At 39.8% G+C, this 12,557-nt stretch overlaps 2 protein-coding genes across 3 annotated transcripts in view; both read right to left on the reverse strand.

Moving 5' to 3' along the window:
* The window catches only part of AGBL4 (AGBL carboxypeptidase 4), a gene marked incomplete at its 5' end in the record, with an annotated part of 879,139 nt that overhangs the window by 322,648 nt on the left and 543,934 nt on the right, over window positions 1-12,557 (reverse strand). The window lies entirely within an intron of this gene.
* The window catches only part of BEND5 (BEN domain containing 5), a 31,146-nt gene that overhangs the window by 1,732 nt on the left and 16,857 nt on the right, over window positions 1-12,557 (reverse strand). For both annotated transcript variants that reach the window (XM_041483149.1, XM_041483148.1), the window contains exons 4-5: window positions 6,944-7,092; window positions 2,281-2,494 (exon numbers count right to left, since the gene is read on the reverse strand). In XM_041483149.1, coding sequence (XP_041339083.1) covers window positions 2,281-2,494; window positions 6,944-7,092 — 363 coding nt within the window. The remainder of the gene's footprint in view (window positions 1-2,280; window positions 2,495-6,943; window positions 7,093-12,557) is intronic.

A 12,557-nucleotide genomic window follows, 5' to 3' on the forward strand; every position in this document is an offset into this window, starting at 1 on the left:
TCATTCAAAAGCTGTAATTTAAAAAGCTGAGGTGGATCAGACAGATCCTCAATCACAGTTTTTCCTCTCCATCTCTTCAATTTTTGTGAGGGGGTGCAGAAATAGTAGTCTAGTACTTGCATAAGGATACTGGCTTAGGGCTTCAAAGAGTAATTTGGAGGTTCTGCTCCCTTGTCTTTTGGCTTTACAGGAGCACAGAGACACCCCTTGGTACTGCTGAATACCCAAGATTCAAGTAGACCTCAAAGGCTAACCAGGAGCTTCACTACTTTTTGTGATGCCTGATCCAAATCACTAGCAATGGAAAACTCCCTCAAATCTCAACTATTTGTCCCCTTGCTGGTCATTTGTTTGTTTTTGTTTTGCTTTCTTCTCCTTGGTGGGGCAAGACCTGCTAACACTGACGCAAAGGACACGACAACATGGAAAATCATGGTTATGAACTACCCAGTCCCACTGATACAGGCAGCCTGACACCTCCAACACTGGCCATGCAGATTAACTGCTTCAAGAGGAGATTGTACAGGCTGGAGTCTAACAAAAGGGAAATCAGAGACAAGGTGAAAGAAACAATAAAAAGAGGAACATGGAAAACCAGGGCATGTAACAGCAGAATTCAAATGAGGGTTGAGGCTTGAAGCAGAAGTATGACAGAAAACACAGAAAAATGAGGAAACAGGGAAGATCTGAATTGCTGGTGAGTGTAAAGGTATGGAAGAGAAGAAAGGGAAGGGCCCCGTCTGCCTCTCATCAGGTACCTGTTGGAGCAGACTCCCAAACTCACTGTAGCCAAAACAAGGGGAGTTAGAAGAAAGCTGTCATTTAAATGCTCGAGCAATACAGAGTAGCCCTGACAAAAGCAGAAGAGGAAATTCTCACAGAAACAACCTTGCCAGCAGCACTGAGGAGCAAAAGCCTCCAGCAGGGAAACTGGAAACCACATTGCACTGGGCCAGTGGAAAATAACCCCCTTGTGCTGCGTGCTTGTAAACGCACACCAGGGCAACCAATTCTGCTTCCCATTTGGGAGAGCCACTGCCACAGAGTGGATTCCTTATGTGGCCAGTACGTCATTGCTCAGCTACATGTGTAAGGATTGTACCTAAAGACCCCAAACAGAACTACAAAATCAGCATGGAACAGCTTCCACTTCCACATAAAATCTTGAAGCAGATTAGTGAAAAAAAACCCCACGTCCTTTACTCATTTCTTATAAACTAAGAAAGATGACAGTACGGAGATAAGTTTCCAATTTCTCCCCACACAACACAGACGCAGACACACGCACACACTCAGAGTGGAACTGTATTCCTTACTCCAAAACATGGCACTTTCATGGCAAATTACACCACCTCTTAACGAGTTCACAGTTAAGAGCACACAGCAACTAAGAACAGGAAATGCAGAATAATGAAGCTCTACCAAATGGGGAGGTTTCTTTCAGCCCTACTGTAATTTAGTACGAACATAAAACCTAAAAATCCAATTTCAGTATGCATTCCATGAGGAAACAACTCAGTTCTGACTTAAAAAGAAGCCTGAAATACCAAGAGAGACAGAAATGATGCAACACAGGCATGATGATACAAAGGGACTGAAATTCACCATTCAGTTTAAATAAAGGAGAAGGCCTACTCTCTCTCAAAGTACTACACACATGGACTCAGGCTTGCAGTTACTGAAAGCGTCATTGCAATTTTCCCTACCAGATGAGGTCAGTGATTTACACTTCCTGTCCAAATTCCAATTGAAGTGCAACAATTAATTTTTACTATTTCCATTTCCTTCACTTAAAAGGGTAGAACTATTCTTTCTTGCCTTTGAAGGTATGCGTATTTTTATAGTCACAGCTATAATGGTTTCTGTGCCTCATGCCAGAGCTGGTTATGTTCTGGATAAAAGAATGTCGTAAAGCTACTCTCAGTCTTGTTTAAAGGAATATATACACTTTATAAAAATCAGCATGTTACAAATGAATTCTAGAAAACCATGTTGTTCTCCAGGCTCAGAGTCCTGCCCTGCAAGTGGTCTAAAATGATGATCTTTTCAAACCTTACTGAAGTCAATGTACGACTCTTCAGCTGTGGAGGCCTGCACTGTGCACAGCTATTGCAATGTGTTTTACTGTTCCTGGGTATGTATGCACTTCACAATGCAATAGCAATCTGAATTACAGTTTTTAATCAGTTAATTTTAAATGAGCTGAAAAGAAGCATCTTTCAACTCGGTGATTAATGGTTAAACTCCAAAGCAGGAAGCAAAAGTTTTCAAATAACCTACCTCTGACAATGCTTAATTTGTGAGGTGAGAGAGGTGGCTTGGGAACGGCATCTTTCTTTTTTTTGGTTGCAACTCCTGTGACACTTCTGTTCTTGAGAACATCTGTTCCCCAAATCATAACCGCTAGATTTTTTGTATACTTTGAATCTCCTTGTGTTACTTGCAGCTGGTGCCATTTCTCCTCATCTACCCAAATTCCACTGCCAAGATGGACCTAGAAGGTAGTAATAATAACAACTTATCTACGGTATGTAGCACACAACAGTATCCAAGTGCTGTAGGAACATTAATATTAGGAACTAAAATAACAGTAATTAGGGCTGAACAAATCCATTTTGCCTAACTCTGAAACTCTTCCAACTTTGTGGGTCAGGGAGTTCAAGTCAACCTCAATATATAATATAGTTCCTTTTAGTAATTCCTACTTTTCCCCCCCACATAACCTCTCTCCTGAAAGACTGTGGTCAGGAACAAAGATCGAAGAAGGAAACAGTGTACACATCCAGTATTATATAATTATGCAGAGCATATAAACCAAGCAGTTGCACCAGCCTAATTCAGGAGCAAGATGAAACACTTCCCTTTGGCTAAAACAGACTTTACCCAAAGCATATTCCAGAGGCAGCAGAGACAGAATTACTTCCTAAGTTGTATTCTGTACCTGTTGGCAAGACCCAGACTGATTGTTTGAAGTAACTGGAAGGGGAGAAAGGATTTTGAGAGCTCCAATTTCAATATAAGCCAGGAGAGTTTGGAAGCTTTGTAAAACTTCCAGTTCTAACATAAAGTGTGTCTATCATGTACGATCAATGTAAATGCACCACATGAATACTGTTTTGTGGTTAGGCAATGACCCATTGCAGCAACATCATAAACTTCCCATTATCTGAACAATGGGAAGTCGAGGTATTTCACTCAAGTAGTAAAGCAGGATAATATGGCTACTGGGAAACACAGTGTGAAGCCACTGGAGAGTCTCCATAAAGAAGACGCTCAAGTCTGGTTTTGCTTATTAGCCTTGCTCAGCACTGACTCTGCTTGGTTGTCTCCCACAGGGCTACCCTATATCTCCACCCCAAGATTCCCAGTGCTCCAGTCTCAAGACAAATGCCAGACAAGAATCCGAGCACCATCCTTAGGCTGCCACTACGTGTTTGAGCTGACAGCCCTGACAGTCGGGACACCTTCCAGCACCAGCACAGAGGTAACTCCACCAGTAACCAGCACAAGTCTGACACAAGTGCAACCAGGACACACATGCTGGCCCTGCATGGAACCACAAATACTTTGTACGCTGTATGCCCATGCTCCAACTCCTGGAGTACAGCGCAGACTCCTGAACTACCTCTGCACACAGAAGCTTTGCTCACATGGTTACGGACTTCACTCACTGGGACACACACTTGCTCTCATCATAACAAGCTAAGGTGTGACCTACAGCTCCCAGCAGCTGATCAGAGCTCACTGCACTTACCTTCAGGCAATCTGGACAAGTGCAACATACCAAACAATTGGATTGCTACATATCCAAAATCTAGCTTTGATTGGATCTGGTCCAATGGGGGTTCTTTCTGCAACATTAACACTTAAAACTAACTTTTGACCTTCTTATGATTAAAAAAAAAAATGCCATCAACAAAATCCCACAGCAGAACTGCATCAGAAGGCTGTTTGCCTTAACTGCCCTGCTGTTAGTTTTCTGTGGTTTTACTCATTTCATCTGGCTTTACAGAAACTGTGCCTGCTACCCACACAAACCTGAGCAGTATCACAGAAGTCGCATTAAATGCAATGAAAAGTGGACAAAGCTACTGTAAAATTTTATATACCCAACATTTTACTGCCTGTATTCAACTGAATACCCTTTTTCCTTTAAATGGAAACCTGCTTTAATTATTAATGAGGACTATAACCCCAAGAAATTTTTTATTACAACAGCATCCTTCAAAAGCAACTAGATGTTTAAAAACTTAAATAGAGTAATATGACTGGTATGACTACAAGCTATGTTATATTAAAAAAAAGAAAACTCTACCTTCCTTAAAGCATAAAACCATGCAGCAAGCTGCCTCTCCTGCAGAATCTTCTACACTAAAGGGATTCTAGGAAGCTTTTCACAAGTCTGCATGGACAGAAATCAACCTAGTAACAACCACAAGACAAACACCCCCTTTTCTTTCCTTTTTCTCTGCTGTTCAGACTCTTCATAAACGATTTTTAAAAACGCACACTCTTTTTGGTGCTCTCTACATATTTTGTAAGGCAACTTCAACGAGCAGTGAGCAGTCTGTGCTCAGAAAATAATTTGAGTGCATTTTTTAATTCAGTTATTTCTGGTTAGATCTTGGAAAAGTTCTCCAGGAAAATGTCTTAAATTTACCTAGAAAATAACTCAGATTAGAAATGTTGTGACATAGCAAATTTTAGATGTCTGTATTACATTAGTTGTAGGGATTGTTGTATTTCATCAAAAATCCAATTCTTCTCTGCCAAAATTAGGGTTCGCCTTTGCCAATGATTATTTAGTCTCTAAAGCTACTACATAATTCATTAGCTTGAAGTTACTCAAAAGAAAAGAACAAGTTACAGGAAGTATTTTTAATATTTATGCTTCAGACAGATCATCTCTTCTTTTAACATGCTTCATTTATTAAAAAAGCAATTGCTGGTATGAAACACCTATGGCAACAGCAACTATGTGACAGACAGCCACAGCCACAGCAATCTTACATCTCCATATTCTATTTCTAGCACTGTTACGGTGAGGAATTCAATCTGCCTGTGTCTCAGTTTACCTCCCTACAACAGGCCCGGTACTGTTTCCTATCAGTCCCAAAGCTCTGGGAAGCTTACTGAATTCCACACTCAGAAGACATTCCCCTCTTGCTGGAAGAGTTGCCCCATGAGCCAGACTCTTGTCCTGAAGAAATCAATGAGAAATTTACTCCCAATTTCAGCAACTGTGGGATCAACCTTCAAGCACAACGCAACAGAGACGGCAGCGAATTCAAAGCAACGCTCACCAGCATGGCTGTGCTAACATCTGCAACAGATCTAAAATGTGTCTCAGAAGATGAACTCTTTTTTTTTTTCCTTTCTTCTCCTTTCTTTTCTTTAAATGAATGCCATAGGCTCTTTTTCAGTGACTCGGTTTTCCCTCTGGAGGGAAGAGATTTATCTGCTCTGAAAGAATCCTACTAAGATCAAATCTGGTGCCACAAAGGGTAAGATTTGTAAAAAAAGTACTTCAACTACTCTAGTGGTGCATATCAATCAAGGAATACTGAAATAAAGCCATAAATAAGGAAAAGTGAAGAAAACTACCCTCCAACACTCCAAATACATTATTAGTTCACATTTTTGGCATCTGAGCTGGCTGTAGACCCAGTAAATAGGCAAACCAAGAACCAAAATTATAAAAAGAAAATTAAAGAGATACTAATATCTGTAAAGACAGAAAACTTCAGCAAAAGAAGTGCCAAGAAGCTGACAGATGAAAAGGGTGCAGGAAAAGGGTGCATACAAATACTAAAGGATGTGCCCTATCCCACAGACCTTAAGTGGAAGAGAAGGAGGTAAAGGAAACTCGCACAGTAATACACCCTAAATACTCATTGCACAAATTTACACAAAATAATCAAGAAAATTACATATTTATATATATTAGGCAAGAAAAGCTATCTGGACCAAACACCTGTCAAACTGTAAAGATTCTACTATTTTTCATGTACATTCTGTCCCCAATAATTATGTTGAATTCTTCTTCACGAGGGACAGACATTGTGCAGTCAATCTTTTAACACAAATCTGAAAACGGAGTTTCATGCTATATTCCATCAGTAATTCCACAGCACACCAAAGCTGGATGATGCCTCCCTGAAGATTCTGAGATCAGGGTACCAAATGCATCTATATACACCAAGAAACAGGATCTGCACAGGCAATTCTGAAGGAATTACAGTTTTGCATAAGAAACATCAGGTTTATTTAATGATAATGAAAACAGCTGTAAAAGCAGGCCTAGGTAGATGAGCAGTTAATGTGTTAAACAGGCTGAAATCTGAAAAGCTCTCAGTCAGGTCCTGGCAAACTAGAGCTAGATGGTATTTCAGCAACTTCACAAAGTCTCTGGAAAGTAGCACTACATCAGCTCAATTCAGTGGCAATGCTCCCACCAGCAGCAAGGGAGCCCATTTTCCTTCCAGGGTTCATAACTATCTCTTGCACTCCAACCCAAACATGAGGGCTTCTCTGCAATATGACTACAGCATATTATAAACATTAAAAACCTTTTAGGAAGAAGTATTTTGCTTAAATAGACTCATGTAACTTTATAATGTGGGTTAATTGACTGGTCAATATTTGGTGTATTTATGGATGCCACCAACTGAAGACTATGTCAATTTGCCTGTGCATGCATATTTAACTATATTCCTCATGTTGCACAGCATTCAATGCTCTCACCACTAAGGATACTTTTCTATGCTCTTCATACCTGTGTAACTTCACAATTCTCCTCAGCATAACAGTACACCTTCATGAAAACTGAGGAAGCTTCTACAAGCTGCTACCATGCAAAACCCCCACAATCAATGAAAATTCCACAAGAACATCACCAGATGGACATTTAAAAATGACTCATGCTATATTTAATATAAAATACCTTTCCATTCTCGAGAATATACTTGTCCATTACTGGAACAGGGGCAGGGTAGTACGTTGATGTATTTGCTTCCTCACTGAAGGTCTTCTGTACCTCAGGTTCGGGCTCAATTGATTCAGGTTTTACTTTTTCAACCTCAATGGCAGGTCCTAGACAGTTAAGAAAAGAGAGCTGTCTGCTATCCCAGAGAACATGAAATCAATCCCTTCATCACCCATGATTAGCATAAAATAACATATTAGTCATGTTCATTTTCATGTTAGAAGTAATCCAAACTAAAATCCTACTTCTGAATATCAGTAACTAAAAGCAGGATATGTATTCCTGCTTTATAAACATTAAAATGCTTGATTTTAATTTAAGTGTTTAATTTTATTCCTAAAGCATAAGGACAATTACAGATATGGGTAAGATTTCTTCAATGCACACTAAGGAAATTATGTTAAAATGACACTGAAATTATAAACCAAAAGCAACAATAGTAATTCTTCAAATAAGAATTGCCATGTAGTTGCATAGGAACCTGCATAATTTACTGTGATAATTACATAAATTATCCACACAGAATTACAAATATTATAGAAATCCAAAATCTCTTTAGATATAACAGAGGTATATAAAAATAGGGAGGATCTGCAGAAATGCTATGAAGGAAACAGACTTAGGCTCCTTATGCTGAAGTATCAAGCACAGAAAGAATATCAAAGGTTAAAAAACCCCACATAAATTAGAATTTTGATAGTCCAATTCATCCAACACTGATTTTTATTTTTAATCAACAAAAATTATGCACAAATTAAACAATGGAATACTACTAAGCATATGTTTGAGACTTAAAAGGGGAATAGTTATTTTGTTAGTCATCAACTTTCCCAGATTGAAGATATAAAATGTTCCTAAAAGGACAGAAGAACAAACTAAAAGCGATTTGTGAACTGGATTTCCTGACTCCATTCATTGCAGGGATTCCACCAGAATGGAATCTAGGCTATGGCCCCAAGCCTATCAGTGTCCCTTGATGTGTGGCTCTAGGATCCCAAGAAGCTCCAGCAGGCACTGAAGTTCCATGCAGGGCCGGTGGCTCCACAGCACAGCAAGGTTAGACTCTGGACTCACAGCCAGCTTGGACTCTGGACACCATGGAAATATCCCATGTCCAGAACTCTAAGGATAAACTCACCCACCTGTCAGTGCTAGATTGTCCCAGGCTGGTGCTGAGAGCACTGCACCACTCTGCAGCCCAACCCTGACATCTTCAGCCAGTGACAACTCCATCATCAGCCCCCTGCTCAGTGCTTGTGCACACAGACCCAGCCCTGAACTGATCCAACTCTGCAAGTCACGCTGGCACCACAACTCAGTTCTTAGTCACACATCTTAAATAGTTCCTGTGCCTGGAACAAGCACAGCATTCATCCCTCCTACTTTGTGCAGTTTCATTTAGAGATTATTATACAGCAATAGCAGTGCTTCCTCCGTTGTCAGCATTTGACATTTATCCTATAGCTTATCCTACACCTACATAACCAGCTCAATGTTCTCAGCTGGCTGCCACTCCATGCTCACCAATGACTAAAAATTGTCTTGGCAACTCAGACAATCCTACGCTGCAGTGCCACCAACGAGAGGGTCTTAAGAGCCAGCTCCAGTGCAAGCATGGCACAAACAGAGAAATCACAAAACCTGCATTATAATTTCATACTTAGAAATGATCTTAGTAAGCACCTCTAGTACCATGAATACACAAACGTACAGCCAAGACAAACTGAACTTCCTAAACTTGAGACTATAAAGCTGGGGGAAGACCTGGACTGGTTAAAGCACCCAAAGCCTGCCCACAGCATAGGCACAGCTGAATAAGCAGATGCAGGGATGTAATTGCCAGTGTGACCTTAAGAAGTCATCTCTGAAGCTGTTACTTTACATTCTTCAACAAAGGGCTATTTTCTTATACTTTGAAAGTCACTTTGAGGGAGACACCTAAGTATAACCACCTTCTTCCTAGCAGGAAACGTTTATTTCCCTTTAAACACTTTTACTACTCCCTATTTAGAAGTCTTTTACTGTTTTTAGTCATATATTGACACAGCTGGAATTTGGTTTCCAGAGCTTCCCCAAGGAAAAAGCTGATTAAAGTCCACAACTACCACAGCTCTCACAGGTCAGAATACCTCTACTGCAATTCATGCTTTAAATACTTGCTTAGAAGTCACCAAAAGAAAGCCTTTAAAATCTCTTTTTTATATCCTGATTTTTGATTCCCAAACAGAAACCTGCCTCTAACCAGGCAGTCTCCACAGCCACTTCCACAACCACTAAACTCTGCATTTTCAACCCTGCACACAGGGAATTGCACACGGAGCCTGCACTCCTGCCTGCCAACAGAGTGGTGTGCCCCATTCACCACACTCCAAGCTCCCCCTCTCTGCATCTTATTTTAAAGATGATGAATGGGACATATAAAAATATATACCTCCATCTAAAGGCTTAACAATGACAGCATTTATGTAATAAGGATCAGGGAAAAACAAAAAAAGACGATTTTCAGGATGCAAGAAGGAAACAAATGTTTTATTGCAAAATCTTTCTCCTTCTGTGCAGTTTTTTTAGAATATTCAAGAGGCCAGCAAACTCAAATCAGGATGAAGAGGTAGAAGGCTTCCCTTTACCATCCCTTTTCCTCAAAAATGCATCTTAGGCTACACGCTACTCCTGAAATTAGTAAGAAAGTAAAAACGAATTGACTGATAAAGTGGTCAGCATACATTTGTAAGCAGTAAGTTTTTGCACATGGTCTACCACAAATTGAAACAAAACAACACAAAGTCTGAGAAGTGGTAATACTGGTACTTTCTGTACTTGATAGAAACCTTGGGCCTTTTTTTTTTTCTTAAACATCAGAAAGCCAAACAAATGTAGAAAAGCTGAAAAACAGTAATTCCTGACACATGTTAAGACACAAATCCCATTTCATTCTCCCTACTCTGGTGTCAGTCCCAAAACGCTGTGAACTGGATCACTGAAAATACACTGGGATTAAAAAAAAACCTTGGGGGTCTGTGTGCACATACTGATGAATCAATGTTTCTGAACAAATGTGAATATACTCCCTGACTTTGGAGCAACACTAATTCTCAGCAATCTAACATGAAAATGAAGAAATTATCAGGGAGCCAAAAACTCAAGCATTATTCCTATAGAACTTCAGTACTTCTGACCATATTTCCAGCCACAGGAAATGGCACAGATCTTGCCCAGGGGACAGCTATTTTTTAAAAGAAGTTATTGAAATTCCTCTTTTGCAATCCAAGGGCTATTTAAAGTCCCTACAGGGAAAAGTCAGTTATCTAATTCTTTAAATTACCTTACTGTCTGTTGATAAAAAGAGGGCCAATTAGGTGAGTTTTCAGGTGCAACAAAACAAACTGCAAATGCCTACAGCTGCAGGGTTTCCAGTTCCCCACTTGGGCAAGGCAAGATGCTGCACACATTATTCCAGGAGCTCAAGAGAGACACCATAACCTTTTCCACAACAGTCATCCCATTTTTCCACTGCTCTGGTCCCTAGAGCCCTGGTGAAATGCCTGCCTCCTCTGTGAAGGGATGTGCCTGGAAATAATATACTAAAATCATAAAGATGGTATTAAGCATTTCTCCATGGATCAGTACTGATTTCACTACTATCATCTGCCACAGCTACCTCCAAGGCTCTTTTGTGACAAAGAGCAATTTGGTGTCACCATGAGGAAGATGAACCTCCTCACTCTTGCCACAAAACTGGCTCCAGTTCAGTAGCAGAGCTGAAGGCCTAAGTCTCAAGTACAACACATTGACTTCCAGCTCCTCACTGAATTCAACACATTGATGGGAAATTAGGAGACTGACTACTTGACTGCACGTTAGCTCAAGAGACTGTTCTATATTTGATCTGCAAGTTTAAAATGGCAACAGGCAAGCATTTCCCACAGCTGCAATTCATCAGCACAAACCAGCTGTCATCTCATGCAAAGAAATCACAAGTCTCTAAGGTGAAACAGAAATGCAATTAGTTTGCATTAAGTCCAGCCTGCTAGAAGCGCAGTGTAACATAAATTACATGTAATTTCAAACTCTAGGTTTCAGAGATCACTGCAATTGCAGATGAATTCAGGATGTAATTTATTTTCAGAACAATTTTCAGAGATTATTCACATACCCAAACATACCTCATTTATAAGCTGGAAAAGTAAGGAAGACTAAAAAAGTCTTTACATATCTATTCTTGATTAAAAGTAGTACTTTTTCACACTGTCATCAGACTCTCTAATTTAGAACATGCTGAAGATGTCTCCCTTGCTAATTATTCATAAGTTTTGTATTGATCTTTCTAGAACATGGTTTTTCTCTGCTGTGAATGAGGCTAAAAGGAAAAACAACAGAGTAAGCAACAGTTAATACACTGAGTCTTAGGAAACACAAACCCTGTGAAGGACAAAGCCAGCATGGCCAAATTCCACCTTTACCATCCAATGTTCCTTACAAGTAATATTAACAAGGAATTTTTTTTTAAAGTGTTGTATAGTTGGTATTTTTCCAGGTATGTGATTAAATTTAAAGAACTTGTCTTCAATGTAATTGGGATTGGTTTTCAGTTGGCAGACTGATACATACAATAGAAATTCATGCCCAATATTTAGAGAAGATTCAGTATTTTTTTCCCCAGGGTTTCTTTTGCTCTTTTTTTTTTTTTTTTTTTTTCCTTTTTTCTCCTACGGTTTCTTTATTTGGCTGAAGCAAAAAAATGCATCTTCTTTTTCTTAAAGTGAAAGAAAAGAGATAGAATTCAGTAGCTGTCTTCATTTCACTGTTGGTCTCACCACTCCAACTGCTGTCAAGTCTACCAACTAAATTGGTACTTTACGCTGTTCAGCCCCATTGCCTACCAACATCTGGCTCGTGCTCCATTCTCATAAATTCCAGCTAACTACTTGCAGATGAAGAAACATCTTTCCATCCAAGGAAAACTTTAGAAAGCTCAGTGGAATCTCCTGCCAACCACATCGTCTTTTTCAGGCTGCGGCAACCTTGCCTATTTAGTTTTATTTAGAAAGTTAACTAGAATGTTTATGGTAAGTAACGACATTTTAATTGTGCACAATGTAACAATGATGAGCATTCACAATCAGACACCCAGTTTAGGTTGTGGGACACTCCAAGAACCTGGCTCCAAGGGTGTGGGCACACCTGAACACATGCTACAGCACAGGCACATGCTCTCCCAGGTCCAGCTCTGTACGTGGGGGTAACTCAGACCCACATGCAAATTGCATGCACTCGTTCCAGTCCAGAAGAGCCAATATCCAACTGACATGCAAAAATTAACTTTCCAGATACACAAAGGCAGATGTAAGAATGGCATGCTAAGTTTGGATGCATAGATTTCAACCAAGTTTCAGTCACCGAGCAAATCTTCAACATAGCAGTACCACACTCTAATCGCAAATAAATGTAATTAGTCAAATTTCTGAAGGTATTCCAAGGGTACCATCTTCAATGAAAAGGATGAACTTTTTATTTTGTCTTTTTTTCCCATTTATTCCAATGTAATGCTTAAATAATGGTTATAAACCCAAAC

Source organism: Pyrgilauda ruficollis, unplaced genomic scaffold (assembly GCF_017590135.1).
Source record: "Pyrgilauda ruficollis isolate IOZ18807 unplaced genomic scaffold, ASM1759013v1 scaffold6, whole genome shotgun sequence".
In the NCBI taxonomy this organism is placed as follows: domain Eukaryota; kingdom Metazoa; phylum Chordata; class Aves; order Passeriformes; family Passeridae; genus Pyrgilauda; species Pyrgilauda ruficollis.